This window comes from Myodes glareolus, chromosome 3 (assembly GCF_982192425.1).
Source record: "Myodes glareolus chromosome 3, mMyoGla1.1, whole genome shotgun sequence".
NCBI lineage: Eukaryota > Metazoa > Chordata > Mammalia > Rodentia > Cricetidae > Myodes > Myodes glareolus.
This window is the reverse complement of record NC_142028.1, coordinates 46,346,497-46,365,754: the sequence shown is the minus strand read 5'-3', so window position 1 is coordinate 46,365,754 and position 19,258 is coordinate 46,346,497. Positions and strand designations below refer to the sequence as shown.

The 19,258-nt window shown below is 34.3% G+C and overlaps 1 protein-coding gene across 2 annotated transcripts in view; it reads left to right on the top strand.

Moving 5' to 3' along the window:
• The window catches only part of LOC125403249 (contactin-6), a 379,648-nt gene that overhangs the window by 335,462 nt on the left and 24,928 nt on the right, over nt 1-19,258 (top strand). For both annotated transcript variants that reach the window (XM_048438486.3, XM_085686802.2), the window contains exons 13-15: nt 16,267-16,442; nt 16,785-16,902; nt 17,501-17,659. In XM_048438486.3, coding sequence (XP_048294443.3) covers nt 16,267-16,442; nt 16,785-16,902; nt 17,501-17,659 — 453 coding nt within the window. The remainder of the gene's footprint in view (nt 1-16,266; nt 16,443-16,784; nt 16,903-17,500; nt 17,660-19,258) is intronic.

The following is a 19,258-nucleotide window of genomic DNA, read 5'->3' as shown; positions in this document are numbered from 1 at the left end:
GCTCCTTTTGTTCTGGAGTTTTTTTAGATGTTCTGTTAACTAACTAGTATGAGATCTTTCTAGTTTCTTTATGTAGGCATTTAGTGCTATGAACTTTCTTCACACTGCTTTTATTATTCTTATTGTCCAAGAAATTATCTTATATAAATTTACATAGTTCTTATAATTACATAGTATATATATATGTATATATACTCAAATATGTATATATATTGTACATATGTACAAATATATAGATTTGTACATAATATATACATATTTTGTACATATCTATATATACACATTGCTGTTCCTTGGCTAATTCTAATTTTTGTTTTTTCTTCATTAAACTATAAAATTATTTTTTATTTTTTCTGGATTATTTACATATTATTATAAAAGAAAACGGATAGTGGTAACTTCAGCTAAACTGGAATATGTGGACCATGATTATCATGAGTACTTTGTGCTTTAAAATTAAAGGACATCCATCCTAACCTATGGTAGAATATAACTAAAGTACTGCATGTATAATTTAGTGTATATTAACATAGTTTATCAGATAATCTTAGTATGTCCCAAAATAAACTTAGTGTGTCTCAAAATATAGTAACCTTCTTGTTTTTTTGTTTGTATGCATGACAAACAAAAGCACATAAAATAATGATTAACTTTATTCCATTTCCAATTAGCTTAAGTTACAGAAATAAAGTCCACATCATACCAATTTTTGTTATATTCTTGTTGCTTTATGCATTACTGGGGAACATCAGCTTTGATTTTTCTGTGTTTTCTTACCCTTGTTTGTTTGCTTAGTGTTCTGTGGACATGACAGTCATTTAATTCCATGTCTATCTCACCTCCTTCCTTCCATGTCAACCTAACGGCTACTGCGTATCAATACTGTGTTGTTTAAATACCCCCCTTTTCGTTTGTTAAATATGTCCCCTTGTTTTTATATATTTAACATTCCAATAGTTTCTGAAAATTAACTCCGTAAAGAAACAACTTAGAAAATGTCTCTGTTCTATGATTTCTCTTGATTAATAGTTTGCTTAGAAATACAATTCTGGATTTTAATGGTCACTCTTGAAATTGCATGATGTTACCAAGCTCTGAAACCTGAAGACATTTTGTTTACTTATCCCTTCATTCTACTATCTGTTTCTCTAGCTAGGGCGCTACTCTCTCCTGATATTCCATAATTACAAAATGGTGCCTTGTAGTTCAATTTTCTTTACTTATTGGTGACTATGACCACCAGTATCCTTTCTGACACACTCAGGTCTGTCCATCCTCCAGCAGAGATGAAAAGAATTACAAGACATCACATGTAAATTTTTCTGTAGGATCCCCACTCTCAAGTGTGCCTCAAAATTAACACTTTATAATCCTTTTGTTTTGTATACATTACTCAACTAACTATCACAATAGCAAAATGAAGTTCTTCCTTAAATTTTGATCAACAGTGAAGGAAACATTGTTTGAGATTTAATCTAACATTAACTCTTCCTCACCATCCTCTGTCTGATTTTCTTTCATATTTATTGTGATCACCCCAGCAATGATTCTTATTTTCTCAATCAAATAACCCCACAAATACCAAAACAAAGACAATATAAAAATTCGCTTTCAAATAATCTTAGAGGGCTGCCATCATAATTTTCTCTTTAAAATAGTGTAATACATGCGAGATAAACATGATTTTAAGTATACTCTCACACTTAACAACTTATTGCCATAGTCAAATATTAGCATACTTGTCTGCGTTCCTCCTTATAATGCTTTCATTTGTGATGACAATACCCAAAGCTAGGTCTCTTATCAAGTTTCCAGGGCACACTACAGTGTGACTAACTCTGTCATCCTGCAGTCATTAGCGCACTGTGGTTACTCTTCATAATTACCAACTACTTTTCTACCCACTGACCAGGGCATTTGCATTTATCCTACCAATCTTCTCCTGGTGTCTACCATTGCACAGAATGTTTTTATGTGTGTAGCAATCGTAGGTTCTTCATATAAATTAGTTTTAGAAATATTTTTTCTTCCTGCAAATAATTCTATTTCTCATGTCATCCTGGCAAGTCTATGCTGTCAGAAATGAAAACACCTTTCTTTGGTCATTGGACTGAATAATATGCCAATGGAACATTGGTATGACAGTCTGTATTTTCTTTATCCATTCAACGAATGATAGAAACAAACTATGCTTTTATATATTAACTATAGGGAATAACACTGCAATCAACATGGAAGTGTATGAAGACCAAAGTGTTTTGGGTAAATTGAAAGTTCTCATTTTGTGTTTTTATGGAATTTCATTATTGGTTCTATTTTTCCTAATCATCGTATCTAATTAAAAATATAATGAAGAAAACATGTGTTACATATACTTTGCAGCCTCTTATCTCTTGCCTTTTTGATAAGAGCTCTTCTAAAAAAATGCAAGTTTTTAATTTGCATTTCTTTGATGATGAGGAGTGTTAGGCATCTTCATAGATACTCTTGGACATTTATATGTTTTCTTCGGAGAAAATCTGTATTTACTTACAAGCTGAACTACTCTCACATTAACAAAGCTTTCATTGTTTAGAAAACCAATTCCAATAGAGGCATGTAGATGCAAAAATATAGAGAAATAGAAAAGGTTAGTATATTAAAAATAAGAGATGTTTAGAAACTTAGGGAGGGGATCATGTTCCAAAGCATATTTTAATGTTTCTAGTTTTTACAAGTTATCCTGTAAGAAAAAAAAGACAAACTGTAGAATAATATCACCAATTTGAAGTGTAAATAGTATACTACAAACTTTTTATTTATGTCTTAGCAGCATTTCCTGTCATGTTATAAATATATAAAGGCAGAATCCCATGTTTGTATGGAGAAAATGCACTGTTTTGTACATTGTGGAACTAGGGGTGGAGTTGTTATCTTCCAACAGTCACCTTCAAAAATCATCACAAACAAATAAAGATTTCAATCATGTCTGTCGTGTAAAGCAAAATAGAATTATAAAAAGTAATTTATTCATTATGGTCAATGATATCAGACACACATTTTCTAACCTTTTTGGGACTTCTAAAATGTCCTGAGAGATCAACACATGTAATATTGTCCTTGACAACTGATACAGAGAACAAATTTAATTTGTCTTAACAAAACAGATTTTATGTTTCTGACATATTTTATGGGATTAGTTTCCCTGTCTACTAGCAAGTTCATAACTGAAAATATATTATGAAAAAAATTATTGGCAAACATAACTTTAAATGTGAGAAAAATATTTATCAAAAGTGATCTGGATTCTATGAAACTTTCCCTTATATATCTATAAAGCAAGATGGGTATGCGAAATTATTTTGTTGTGATAACTTTGTGTTCCAATGAAGATTTTCAAAAATGGCTACTGCTGATATTCCACACTTTCCCATTTGTATGTTGATATGCTTTACAAAGTAGTTAGTTTTCATTACTTTAGAAGCTATGTGGAAACTATTTTTCCATATTTGTAGAACAATTTTCATTCCACCAACCATTTTATGACTGTCTTTTATTGTAGAAAAAAATTTAAAAATACAATAGAGCTAGAGAAAATAATAGAGTTTTATGTTCATATCACCCAGTGTGGAAAGTAAACAACTAATTTCTAAATTTCTTTCTTGAAAACCTTTACTTATTGACCCTACACTTATCCTATTTATCTGGAAGCAAATTCCATATATATTATATTTCATCTGTAAGCACTTCTGAATGTATTTTTAAATATTTTGGAATATTTATTTAACATAAAACAAAAATAGAGTTAGTATCTTAAAAATTTGAAGTTTTTTCTCTAATACTGAGGGTTCTAGTTTCCATGATTATCTCATAAATATTAGTATGTGTGTGGATTTATAACATATGCTGTATATTTACATGACCTATTCATTCCCTATTTCATAAAACATGTTAAAGTTATTAAACAAATGGAAAACATTATATATCTATGAAGTATAAGAATTCTTGAATTAGTGTATGTCTGTATTCTAGAAATTCTTGAAATTTCTTTACACTAAACTGTCATATGGAGCTCTAAGAATGCAATTAATCACAAAATTAATTCTGGGGAATGCTGAACCACAATGTTTACAAGTGAAATTTTCCTGTATCCAAGGTATTAGTCACTTTCTGATGCTCTATTTAAGAGAGTGTCAATTGTCCTAAAACAGAAATGTTGTTTAAAATTTTTTCAATGTCTTCTCAGCCTAGCATTTGCAATAACTACACAAATCGACTGGAGAGGCTTCCGAAAAGTCTACACTCAGGGATTTCGCTTGAAATCTACTGAATCAGTATTTTATGTGAGAATTGAGAAATTTGCATTCTGAGCACATTCAACAAGAAAATCTTGTGCATGCAGAAATTTCAGCATCATTTGCCTAGACATCCAATGAACATGGATGGTATATACAAGAGGAAGGAAATAATGTGAAATGGATTATTTTATCCTTTTTGTTTCAAGATGAAGATGGTTAATGAATCTGAAAGTTTTACTAGTGATATTCTAGTACAATCCACTTCTCTTCATTAAATTTGTATAATTCAGACTCTAATGCACTCACTAATTAACAAATTGTAAGAAGCATTTCAATATAAACTTCAAGTAACATAAACTTCTGTTTTGGAACATACCCAAATTTAGGAAAGGACGAGAATATATGAAAACATGTGCATTCTTTTCTTTTTTCTTCTTTTTCTTTTCTTTTTTCTTTTTTTCTAGTCTGAGTGTTTTGAATACTTCTCTGAGATGCTTGACTTTATTAACATATTTAAGATTATGAAAACGTAGAAATTTATGGATAACAAAGTTCACTATTTCCCCCTGAAAGTAGTCATAAAGACTTTGCATATTTGTTTTACTCAAGTATCACTCTTCATTTCTGCAAGTATGATCTTGTCCTTTGTCCTGTGTATATACTTTGAGTTTTCCTCTGGTGCTGTGCATGGCTGTAAAATGATTACTCTAAGAGAATAATCAGTGCTCCCTGACTGTTTGGAAGTTAAGTAGATAGTGTAAGGTTGGTTCCTATGCAGTTTGGAGAGGGGAACATGACACCCAAGCTTTGCTTTGTCTACACAGGAGGATACTTACAGGTATGTTCAGTTAACCACACATCCACTTTTTCTTGGATAATGTGTCTGTCTACCCAGTTATTATCTCTATCTGTGTACTTGGCAGTTACTTTTGTCATTGTTCTGATAAAATAATTGTCATAATCAACTTAAAGAAGAAAATATTTCTTGTGGTCCCAGTTAGAGAGGATATAGTCCATTATGGTGGGCACGACATAGGATCAGAATTCTGTCATTCGTCAGAGTGTAGAATAAAAATACCAGTATTGCCTGACTTCTTCATTTCCCCCTTTTAATCTAGTCTTGTCTCTTAGCCCATGTTATAGTAGCACCTGTAATAAGGATGCATTGTTCCTCATTAAAACTGTTTAGAAATACTTCAAATATATGCTCACAAATGTGTCCCCAATTGATTCCATATCTATTCAAGTCAAAATGTGCAGGTGAAACTCATAATAAACAACTCATTTTTTCATAACCAAGATCCAGGTATACCATTAGGGCTGATACTTACTTCTTACTTTCAATATTTTACATTTCTTTCATGAAAATTACACATCTCTTTTTTTAAAAATACTTTAATAAACTAAAATTGCATGTATCTATATAGCACTGTATGATGTTTTCATTGTCGTATTATTAAATTAATCTAATTAACTTATCAGTCATGTAATACTTATTGCTTTTAACATAGAATTATGCTAATTCTACTCAGAAAATCTGAGTAGTGGTATATTATTATTAACTATGAATCCTGCTGTTGAATAAACATTCAAATATTATCATCCTATCTAGATGAAATTTTGTTTCCTATGAACATCTTGTTCTCTTTTCCCATCTTTCCTATCCCATAATCTTATAGTAATGCTGTTCTCTTCTACTTTACTCATATGTAATGATTTATTGATTAACATGGTATGCAGGGCTTGCTCCTAATACACTTTACCCAGTCTCAAGTTGTATCCTGCTAAAACACATCCCATACTTGATTTCATATTCCACTGTTGTCTTGAAGTTCTTCATCTACCTATCACTGAACTTGTTTTATACTTATATCTAGTGATGTGATGTAGCCTGCACATGAACATGTGAGCATGGTTATATTCTTAAGCAGTAGCTCAGGACTGGGTACTGTTCTGGTAGAGCACATATGAGAATATAGTCCATTGTGCAAGTATGCATGTTCATACCTAATGACTGTTAGGGAAGCTTGATTCCCAAGAGGGAAGGTAGGCACATTAGGATCTGCATCCATGTGGGTGTATGTGATAGTGGGGGCATCAGCAGAGAGCGGCTGTGGACAGCAATAACAATCTCAGTAGATAGACTTCTGAGAGTCAGCCCCTGCCTCCAGAGAAAGAGTCAGCCTCCAGAGAAAGAGTCGGCCAGCTTGCCCACCTCTTGCTGTGGCAATCTCAGAAATATTAATTCTCCAGTCTCAGCAGCAGGGTATGAGCTATTAGTTAGTACACAGGCAACAAACTTTGCCAACAAATTTTTACAAATAAAACATATTTTTATGTTTGGGCAGTGCAATAAAGCATATAATACTGTTGCATGAATTCTTCAAAGAGTTTAGAAAATCTATGAGTTTTGAACACTTCTACAACATGACAAAGTTAATATCCACAGGGCTGGAAATAAAACTTTAATTTGAAGATTATTTGATACAAGGAGAAGAAATCTATTTTTATATGAAGCTTCAGAAAAACCAATTATTAATGAGTTTTTTGTTGTAATTGAAAAAACCACAATGGAATGAATAAGCGACATTTAAACTAATACACAAATTATAATGTTATGTCAGTTTCCTGTGCAATGTCTATTGTTTACAGTCCATATCAGAACAAATTTCAAGGTTTTCTCATATACATTTACCGGAAAAGATAAATAAAAGCTTGCATAAAATATATTTCACAGTGATAAAAGATGAAATTATTTTAGAATAAATAATATCCTGCATTTATGCATATATTAACAGCTCATGTTATAGAAAGCAATTTATCAGGAGTTCACAGAAATATTGCAGTCTAAAACTGAAGATCGTAGTTCTAAAAATGTTATATTGGCCTTAAAGGTCCTTGGTAAAATAAACACCTTAAAAAAATGTTTATCAAACACTTGCAAAGAGTAGTGATGTAGCTCAAGTAATTACCTCAAATGAAAATAAAGTTACTAAAAATATAGATTCTAGTGGTTTGATGAATTTATAAAAAAGCAAATAAGAAAAATCTTATAATCGAGATATAAGTTCAATAGATAGTATGTGTTTTAGTATATATAAATTGATCAAACCACTCATGTATCAATATCACCCTTCTCAAATTTTATAAACAGTAAAATATTTTAGAGAAAAATGGTATTAAATAGTTTCAAAAACAAGCTTTCCCTGTTGCTTGGGCTAAGCCCATGTTTTATCTTGCAGTATAAAACTAAACTATACTTTAAGCAATATAGTATAAACAATAAATTAGTACCCACTAGTTTATTGACTTGATATGGCCCAAGTCCTTCTAGGTATATGACTGGTAGGAGACTTCATCTTAACACTTCACTCATGTCTGCCCCTGACTCATCAGGACTTTCTAGCATCTACCAAACAGACTTCTTTATACAGATACCTGATAAATATCCTTGACAGCAGGGGATGTGGCTCTTTCTTGCAGTATGTGAGCTTTTCTTGAGTTACTTTTACTTGCCATGAACTTCCTTGTTAAAGCAATCTCTTTTCTACAAAATAAAATCTTTTTTCCCTCAAAAGTAGAACATATTAATGGAATTACTTCACACATATGGGGCTGTGGCAGTGTTGGTGATGTATACAATAACACAATCTCATACATGACAGCCACCCTCTGTTGACACATTTGTGAAGGCAAACATACAGTGTTACTCAGCGCTTTATTTTGCATCCCATCTCCCACAATTATTTGTGAAGTACTTAACAGAAGGATGGAGGGATAAAGAGTTCTCAAATAACTATTTGTCATATATTTAAAATATGGAACAGTCTAGTAAAAGTATAACAATTATATATCATATTATGATAACTTCTTATTCATGAAGCTTTAGTCATTACTGTATGAAAAATGAGAAACATGTATAGAGAATACTTAGTTTAATTTTGCCACTATGTGTATCTTAAATGGAAGAATTGGTCGTAAATTTTAATGCTTGAAAATTAGTTAAAATGCTTAATGTAAAAACTTAAACAGGAATAGTTTGACTTTACCAACACATCTAATTAGCCTACTCATCTGCCTACAAATAGAAATAAAATGATAGTAATTTTTTTCAAAGAAACACTACTAGACAAAAACATTTCCTTATGACCAAAATTGTGTTTAAAATGTTAGATATCAATTAGGAAGTGATAAATTGTGACAAAATTGATAAAAAGACTTTAAATTGCAAATGGAAGCAGTCATCAAGTCCTGTCTTCAGACTACTCCCTGATTGCAACATAACAGAATATATCTAACATAATATTCTCTCCTTTATATTCAGAAATGTAAAGTTCTCTCTCATTTTTACCATGGCTGATTCATCAAGTTACCTTAAAACCCACAACTATTGGGCTAGAGAGATGACTCAGAATTTAAGAACAGTGGCTTTTCTTCCTGAGGTCCTAAGTTCAGTTCCCAGCAACCACATGGTGGCTTACAACCATCTGTAATGAAATATGGTGCCCTCTTCTGTCATACAGGCAGAACACTGTGAACATAATAAATAATTCTTGAAAAAAACCCTAAAATTATTACTTCCTATATCCAACTTTTATGTCTTTGCCAATATGATATTTTAAAACAAACTAGAAGTTTAACATTTTGCAGGCAAAATTGAGTGATGCATTGTTTCAGTATGTTCCTGTTCAAATGCCCTTTAAAAATGGAGAATGCTAATCTAAATTTATATGCAGGGTCCCTCTAGTAATGATGAATAACTTGTTTTATCTAACAGAGTCTCTCCAGGTGTACAAACCACTCTTAAGGCCAGAACCCATGCTCAGGAATAGATAGCCAACACAAATTGAACTGAATGGGATTTTTGGAGCTATGTTCATCTCATAAGGCTTTGTCTGAGCTTCTCATCCTCCTTCTTCTTCTCCTCCTCCTCTTTTTTCTTCCTCTCCTATTCATCTCATTCTTCTCTTCTTTCTTCTTCTCCTCCTTCTTTCTCTTTTCCAATAGACCTTTTGCTTATATATCGTATAAGCGCCAATCTTGTGATTTTAGGGGATTTCTGTATGTTCCAATGAACGGATCTCTAGGTCTATATGTGTTTCTTTTGTGTTTTCTTCATGTTGCTTTTGTCCTAAACAGATTTGTTTACTTCATTTTATCTTATTTAGCTCCTTTGTCTTTTTATAGATATCTGTTTGTTTTTTAAAAATTATTTATCTTTATTCTATATGTATTGGTGTTTAGCCTACATGCATGTCTGTGTGATGATGGCAGATCTCTTGGAATTGGAGTTATGGAAAGTTGTGAGCTGCCATGTGGGTGCTGGGAATTGAACTCAGGTCCTCTGGAAGAACAGCCAGAGTTCTTAACCACTGAGCCATTTTTCCAGCCCTACCTGTTTGTTTTTTAATGAGAATCAGAACAAGAAAAGACGTGAATTTGGGTGGGTGGTAAGGTGGTAGAGATCTTTGAGATGTTGGGGGAGGTGGAATCATTATCATGACAGATTGTATGGAAAAAATTAACAACAACAAAGAAGGAAATGATGGATCTTTGTGTTGGTGAGTGCTCAATGCTCTGGGATTAAAGCTGCTATTTCATTATAAATAACTAAAATACCTATGAATGTTATTCTTTCTTATAACTCAGGAAACCTAGATTCATCATGGAAATGACTTTGAAATTTTATGCCATGTTAGGGGGACTTGTGGAACAAGGACTTGCTTCTAGAAAAAAAAAATATTTCTAAAAAGAACGTTTCTATGACAGTTGCATATTTTGATATCAAAAAGTGTGGGTTTACAAATAGAGACTCCCAGCTTTCCTATTCACATTTCAACTTCAGTTAAAAGAAAAATAATGACCCTTACAAGCATTCTTAATATGGATTTCATTCAAACATTTATATATAAACATGCAATTGTAAAACTATACAACTCGTGGTGTACATAGACTTAGAAATACAGTTTGTCTTATGAATTCTTAAGTTAATTAATTATTCAGAAAGGTAGCTATGTATTTTTTAATATTAGCACTAGATAGTTAGAATAAAATATAAAAATAGTGCAGTTTACTAAGTGTGGAATGTTGTCCTATGAGATCTCTACTTTTTTCCACATTAATTAAGAAAAAAATGGTGTTTAATTTAAGGCCTGTATCATTAATTTTGAGAATTTCTTATAATATATTTAGATTATTCTCATCCCCTCAGACTCACTGCCTCTCATCACCTTTATTTTTTTTGGTCTTTTTTCCAAAGTTTATTAAATTATGAAAGATTCCATTTCCGCCCCTCCTCCCAACACCCTCCCACTCCCCCCACTCCCTCTCCTCCTCCCTATCCATCCCTAAAAGCAGTCAGGGCTTCCAGCCCTGTGGGAAGTTTAAGTTCCTCCCCACTCCCTCCATGTCCAGAAAAGTGAGTATCCAAACAGACTGGATCCCAAAAATCCAGTATATGCAGAGGAAACAAGTCCCAGAGTCACTGTCAATGGCTTTTCAGAAAGGCTCCCGGCCAGCCACATTCAGAGAATCCGGCCACATTCAGAGAATCTGGTTGGATCATGTGCTCGTTCAGTCCCAGTACAACTGGCCTTAGTGAACTTCTCATTAGTCCCCTTGTATCAGTGGGTGATCGCACCCCTCGCGGTCCTCAGTTATTTATTTTTTTTCATGTTCTTCCTCCTTCTGCTCCTCATTTGGACCATGGGGGGGGGGGGCTCAGTCCGGTGCTCCAATGTGGGTCTCCGTCTGTATCGCCATCCATCGTCGGATGAGGGTTCTATGGTGATATGCAAAATATTCATCAGTATGGTTGTAGGCCAAGGCCGATTCAGGCACCCTCTCCTCTGTCCAGAGAACAATCTGGGGATCTCTCCTTGGACCTGGGATCCCATAATCAAGTCTCTTGTAAACCCTAAAATAACTCCCTTAGTTGAGATATATTCTTCCCTGATCCCATAGCCATCCTTCCTCGCTTACCCCATCTCAGTCCCCCGAGTTTTCCCCATTCCTCCCCTACTCCCTTCTCTCTAACCTTCTCCCCTTCCAACAACCCTCCTACCCACCTCCCCCATGCACCCGAGGTTACCTGGAACTCTTGTCTATTTCCTATCTCCTGGCAGATAGCTAAATAATCTTCATCAGGTTCACCTTCTTATTTAGCTTCTGTAGGATCACGAATAATAGGCTCAAAGACCTTTACTTATGGTTAGAATTCACTTATGAATGAATACATACCGTGTTCCTCTTTTTGGGTCTGGCTTACCTCACTCAGTAAAGCGTTTTCTATTTCCATCCATTTGAATGCAAAATTCAAGATGTCATTGTTTTTTACCGCTGAGTAAAACTCTAATGTGTATATGTTCCACACCTTTTTTAACCATTCTTCTATTGAGGGGCACCTAGGTTGTTTCCATGTTCTGGTTATTACAAATACTGCAGCTATGAACATAGTTGAACAAATACTTTTGTAGTATGATAGGGAATCTCTTGGGTATATTCCCAAGAGTGGAATTGCTGGGTCCTGAGGGAGGTTGACACCCAGTTTCCTGAGAAACTGCCACACTGATTTTCACAGTGGCTGCACAAGTTTGCATTCCCACCGACAATGAATGAGAGTTCCCCTCTCTCCACATCCTCTCCAGCATAGGTTATCATTGGTGTTTTTGACTTTAGCTAATCTGACCGGTGTAAAATGGTATCTCAAAGTTGTTTTGATTTGCATTTCCCTGATCGCTAAGGATGTTGAGCATGACCTTAAGTGTCTATTGGCCATTCGAAGTTCTTCTGTTGAGAATTCTCTGTTCAGATCAGCACCCCATTTTTTAATTGGGTTAATTAGAGTTTTAGTGTCTAGTTTCTTGAGTTCTTTGTATATTTTGGAGATCAGGCCTTTATCTGATGAGGGGTTGGTGAAGATCTTCTCCCAGTCAGAAGGTAGCCTTTTTGTCTTACTGACGGTGTCCTTTGCTTTACAGAAGCTTCTCAGTTTCAGGAGGTCCCATTTATTCATTGATTCTCTTATTGTCTGTGCTACTGGGGTTCTACTTAGGAAATGGCCTCCTGTGCCTATATCTTGTAGACTATTTCTCACTTTCTCTTCTATCTGGTTCAAAGTGGTCCAATTAATGTTGAGGTCTTTAACCTATTTGGACTTGATTTTTGTGCATAGCGATAGATATGGATCTACTTTCATTCTTCTACAGGTTGACATCCAGTTCTGCCAGCACCATTTGTTAAAGATGCTTTCCTTCTTCCATTGCATACCTTTAGCCCCCTTGTCAAAAATCAAGTGTTCATAGGTTTGTGGGTTAATATCTGGGTCTTTTATTCGATTCCATAGGTCGACTTCTCTGTTCTTATGCCAGTACCAAGCTGTTTTCAATACTGTAGCTGTGTAAAAGAGTTTGAAGTCAGGGATGGTTTTACCTCCAGAAGTTCCTTTATTATATAAGATTGTTTTGGCTATCCTGGGTTTTTTGTTTTTCCCATATAAACTTGATTATTGTTCTATCAAGGTCTGTGAAGAAGTTTGATGGGATTTTGATGGGGATTGCATTGAATCTATAGATTGCTTTTGGTAGAATTGCCATTTTTACTATGCTGATCCTCCCAATCCAAGAGCAAGGGAGATCTTTCCATTTTCTGGTATCCTCCTCTATTTCTTTCTTCAAAGACTTAAAGTTCTTGTCAAATAGGTCTTTCACTTCCTTGGTCAGAGTTATCCCAAGATATCTTATGCTATTTGTGGCTATCGTGAAAGGTGAAGTTTCTCTGATTTCCCTCCCTGCTTCTTTATCCTTTGTGGATAGGAGGGCAACTGATTTTTTGGAGTTGATCTTGTATCCTGCCACATTACTAAAGGTGTTTATCAGCTGTAGGAGTTCTTTGGTAGAGTTTTTGGGGTTGCTCATGTATAGTATCATATCCTATTTCCTCTGTGTCTGTTGTTATGTCCTCCTTTTCATTTCTGATCTTATTAATTTCAGTGTTCTCTCTCTGCCTTTTGATAAGTTTGGCTAGGGGTTTGTCAATCTTGTTGATTTTCTCCAAGAACCAACTTTTTGTTTCGTTGATTTTTTGGATTGTTTTCTGCATTTCTATTTTGTTGATTTCAGCCCTCAGTTTGATTATTTCCAGTCTTCTACTCCTCCTGGGAAAGTCTGCTTCTCTTTTTTCCAGAGTTTTCAGGTGTGCTATTAAGACTCCAATATGTGCTTTCTCCGTTTTCTTTAAATGGGCACTTAGTGCTATGAACTTTCCTCTTAGAACTGCTTTCATTGTGTCATTTAAGTTCCTCTATTATTTTCATATAGATACGCTTAAAGTCGATTTCTTCTATTTCTTCTGGAGTAGGGTGTTCAATTCTTCTAATTTCGTGCTCCCTGGATTCTGGAGATGTCATATTGCCTTTCAGTTTGTTGGAGGAATTCTTACATTGGCGCCTGCCCATCTCCACCTCTCTGGATGAAACTCCTCTACACTCTCTGGATAGAACTCAGCATCTCTGGATAGAGCTCCTCAGCACTGCAGCTGGGATAGCTGGCCTTCCCAGGGCCCAGGAGACAAGAGTGCAGCAGCAGTGGGGGCAGGGAGGGGTCCGGTGAAACACGGAAGACCCTGCCACAGAAGCTGAGGGGGGAGGGGCTGTGCTCTCTTCCCGGGGCTGGCCGCCCAGGCTAGCACCCACTCACCTCTCAAGGTAGAACTCCTAAGCACTGCTACAGGGATAGCTGGTCTTCCCAGGGCCCAGGGATAAGAGTGCAGGGCAGTGGGGGCAGGGAGGGGTCTGGGCCTCTCATCATCTTAATGTCCACCATATCCACCCATTCTATCCTTCTTTCCCTAAAAACTTCATATATCCTATTCTTTCTTTTGTTAATTTTTGAAAATAAAATATACTTTGATTATATTCTCCAAACCTAATTCCTTCCAAATCCTGCCCACCTCCCTAAACACTCAATTTCAGGTTATCTCTCTGTCTCTCATAAAGAAAAAAATAAAAAAATAAAAAGTAATAAAATAAAATGTAAAACTAAGATAAAATACCAAAACAAAACAAAAAGCACACAAAAGACATGGAATCTGTTTTGTGTTTCCCAACTACTCATTACTGGGTATGATGTCTAACGTGGAGTGTGGTTCATACACCCAATGTCACCCATTAAAAATAAAAAACTGATTTTCCCATTGACAACAGTTATCTATTATATATAAGTAGCATTTTGGATAAAGGTAGGACTTCATTTCTACTTCTCCTTTCACATGAAGGAATTTTGTCTATTTTTAACTTATGCTGATCTTGTGAATATTGCCACAGTCTCTATGAATTCATATGTCTATGAGCCCTGCTGTTTCTGAAAGACATTGTTCCTTGCTTCCTTGAATCCATTCATTCCTCAAACTCCTTTTTTCTGCCTTTCATGCCTCTTAGGCCCCTTAGACTTGAGGGGAGAGTTTGGATAAAAAACATTCCTCTTTGGGCTGAGTGTTCCAAATTCTCTCACTCCATGCCTATTGTCCAGTTGTGAGTCTCTTCGTTAGTTACAATCTCCTGTAAGAAAAAGCTTCTATGATGAGAGTTGATGCTTTGCTCTATGGACATAGCAGTATGTAATTAGTAATTCCTGTTGCTATGTTAATTTAGCAAAATAATCTCATAGAGGGTACCTTATATCCAATCAAAAAGTGCTTGGTTACTCCATAGCATTTGTATCACTATTATATTAGTACATCTTGCAGGAATTTCACTGTTTTAAGGTCACAGGATTTATGGTTGGGTAATATTAGTCATTGATTTTCTCCTCCTGTAGTGTGCAAATTAACTTTTAACACCACAAATGCTAGTCAGTGTAGGTGAAGGTTCTAGCTGTGCACCCACACAATTTCTCCGTGCTTGATGACATAAGTGTGTCTTCATCAATAGAGTCTTACCATTAGAACTGGAAGGTTCTAATGGCCATAAGTTGTAAGTAGAGCTCCATTGGTATAAGATATCTAGTTGAAACATTAGCTCCCTTATTATATGATAATATAATTTAAATTCCTTGCATATATGTTCATATTTGAGGAAGCTTCTAAATTAATAGATCTCCATAGATCAAGGAGCTCAGCGTGAGACCAGATAGCTTGAATCAGAAAATAGAGAAAATTTGCAATAGGTTTGTTCCCATTAGCACAGAAACTCCTTTGGCACAGAAAAGGATGGCCATTCAGATTACTGATAGCACAGCCATTAAAACCAATGATTTATCAGTAAGACACAGAAAGCTAAAAGAAAGTTTTTATATAGCAAAAATCAATATCATTTGAGCAAGCCAACAACTTACAAAATACGGTAAATCTTTACTAATTTCACATGTTAAAGAGGATTAACAACTAGAATTACAAGGAACAACAAAACAACAACAACAACAACAACAAAAATCCCAAAACCAAACAAACAAACTGAGAACCCTAAGCATCAAGAAACAAAAAGAGATAATCCAATTTTAAATATACGGTATAGAACTAAACAGAAAGTTTTCCAAAGATAAAGAAATATCTGATAGCACTTTAAAGAAACAAAAAAAGGTAAGAAAACTTGAATCTCCTTCCCCCAAAGTACTCATAGTCCCTCCATAACAGGGGGTCTCATGAACTTCATGATCTGTGCTACAGTGTTGACTGGCTTTACCTAGTGCAAGCAACACAGCCTCTATGAAGATATCAACGAAGCAGCCTTTTCATGTCCCCAAAATGCTGCTTCTCACCAGGTCTCCCAATCTCTTCCGCTTAGCATCTTCCTGCCCATCTTCTGCTCTGATCCCTCAGATTTGGGAGTGAGGGTGATGCAAATGATTCATTTGTTTATAATGTTTGAAAAAAGGAAGAATTTTTTTCATATTAAATCAAATGGTGTTTTTTTTTTCCTTTTCGGTAAAATAATAGCAATACATTAATGTGTTAGCATCTTCTAAGCCTTTAAAGCATAGTCTTTTCTCAACAGAGAGAACTGTCATTACAGTACCACCATCTAAAATGGATGTTACAGTCGGTGAGAGTATCGTTTTACCCTGCCAAGTGTCTCATGACCCTACTATGGAAGTTGTATTTGTTTGGTACTTTAACGGAGAAGTCATAGACTTAAAGAAAGGTGTGGCTCATTTTGAAAGAATTGGGGGAGTAAGTATCAAAAAATATTAAGTTCTTAATAAAGCATGTTAAACATGAGTCCGCATAGTCCATAATAATTCTCTCTGTCTTTATTACAGAAATAATCACAATCTACACATAAAGCTACATCTGGTTTTGTTTTGCTGTATTTTATGTATTTCACAAAAATACTTGTTTTCTAGATGCAATTAATGGGGATAAAAAAGAGATAAATTATAGAAAACTATAATAATCTTAATATATCTTCTAATTTCAAGACTGTCTTATGTTTACTATCTACCCAGCTGTAAAGAAAATAGGACCTGCTGTGTGTGATTATTCATTCATCCAATTCCCTTATTCTGTCAACAGGAATCTGTTGGGGATTTGATGATAAGGAATATTCAATTAGGACATTCAGGAAAATATCTATGCACAGTACAAACAACACTGGAACGCCTGTCTGCTGTAGCTGATATCATTGTGAGAGGTGAGCAAAAATGATGAAAGAGGGGTTCTATTCTTTATTCATGATCATAAATGTCCATATATAAATGGCAGATGTTTGAGGAATTAAATGTGGATAAGAGGATGAGGGAAAACCAGATAATTTCCTGTTTTGTAAATTCCAAGAGTTCATCATATGGGTTCTGTGGTAATTGGCAATAAATGACTATGCTTAGCACAAAGTACCAATTCCTAAAATTTAGACTGACTTACTATTTGCAATATACAGTTACTGTTATAACAGAATAAAATGTATAGGATTTTATATTTGTCCATATTAGTTATATTTACTTAAACTACATTAGAAAGAGAATGGATATTAATTTTTAAATCAGCTCATTGTTACATGTTATTCAATAAATACATTAGTATTGCCTACTTTATAGAGATGGCCTTTCTAAGTTAATGGGTCATCTTGATTACACATCTGGAGAAGACAGATTTTTAGTATTTAATCTAAAATCGTCAGCTTTTATTCAGTAATTTACCATATATATATTGCAGGTAAATGAAGCTACTCTAGTCCTCAATTGATATGTTTAAATATTTCCAACACAGTCATCATAAATGTTGTTTTTCAGGTCCCCCTGGTCCTCCGGAAGATGTAAAAGTTGAACACATCTCAAGTACCACTTCTCAGCTGAGCTGGAGACCTGGTCCTGATAATAACAGTCCCATTCAAATATTTACTGTTCAGACTCGGACACCCTTTTCTGTGGGCTGGCAAGCCGTTGCTACAGGTAAGTGACTTCCGTATTTGTGGTGATTATCTAATAATGATACTCATTGTTATAATATCTTAATTTGATAACCCTAATAAACGTATTTTAGAATATTTAATTTTTATAATATAAATTATCAGCTATAACTCCAAACTAGAGATACCTCATATTAATTGCTTAATTATATACTTGGTAGCATTAAAAAAAAGCAAGAATAAATAAGAGAGTAGGTAGGAAGAAATAGACTCATGGTTGAAATCAGTGAAATGGAAATAACAAAATATGCCATAGGAAAAAAATCAAGAAAATAAAGATTTGATTCCTTAAATAAAAATCAACTTTTAACCAAAATAACCAAAGGAAAGAGAAGAAAGGTCAAATTTCATAAATGAGAAGTGAAAAAGACAATCCAACAGAAAATGGGGAAATTCAGAGAATCATAAGGATATAATGGTTAGCAATCTGTGTTCTACCAACTGGAAAACATAAAGGAAAGGAATTAATTTCTTGGTATATTGCTCAAAATGAAATAAGCCATTTAAACAGACCCCAAACCCATAGCCAAATATAATTAGTGATTAAAAAGTATTCCGGCAACAACAACAACAAAAACGACATCTAGGGCCTAATAGATTCAGTGCTGATTCCTTTAAGACGTTAAAAAAAGAACTAATGTCAATATTCCACAAGGTATTCAAGAAAAGGGAAGTTTTAAGAATATTTCCAAATTCTTTTTAGGAAGGCATTATTAAATTAATACCCAAACTATATAATGATACAACAAAATAAAAAAAAATCAAACAAAAAGGAAATAATAGCTCAACCTTCTTTATAAACATAGATGCAAAAATTATCAATAAAATGCTTGAAAATATAATTTAAAGACAAATTTAAAAAGATTACTCACTGTGATCCAGAGTTTCACCCAAGAGATGCAGGGATGTACAAATCAACAAAGAAATCTATTATGTAAACATTCTACATGACAGAAACTTCTTGGGTCATTTCATTATCTGCTGTGAAAAAATCCAACACCCTTTCATGTTAAAAGTCTTGAAGAGGCTAGGGGTATGAAATACCTCAAGATAATAAAGGTAATTTACAGCAAGCCATTCTAAATGGTGAGCAACCCAAAGCTTTTCTGTTAAGATTAAGAACATGACAAGAATGCTTACCCTTTCTGTAGCTGTTCAATACAGTGATAAGACAACTGAAGGGAATCAGGGGGATACAAATAGGAAAGGGAGAAGTCAAATAATGCATATTTTTTGCAGATCTTATAATATTATTCATCAAACTCCTTAAAGACTACAGCAGGAAAATTTCAATAGCTAATGAATGCTTTCAGCAAAGTAGCTAGACACAAAATTAGCAGATAAAAATCAGTAGCCTTCCTATATTCAAATGACAGTCTAGAAAGAAATGATGGATACATCACCTTTGATAAGAGCCTCAAAGGTTAAAATACCTTCTAATAACTCTAACTAAACAATTGAAACACTTATATAATAAAAACTATAAGACTTTTAACAAGAAACGTTGAAGAAGTCTTCAGAGGATGGAAAGACTGCCCTCTCATGCTTATTGATCAATATAATTAATATGAAAATAACCAGT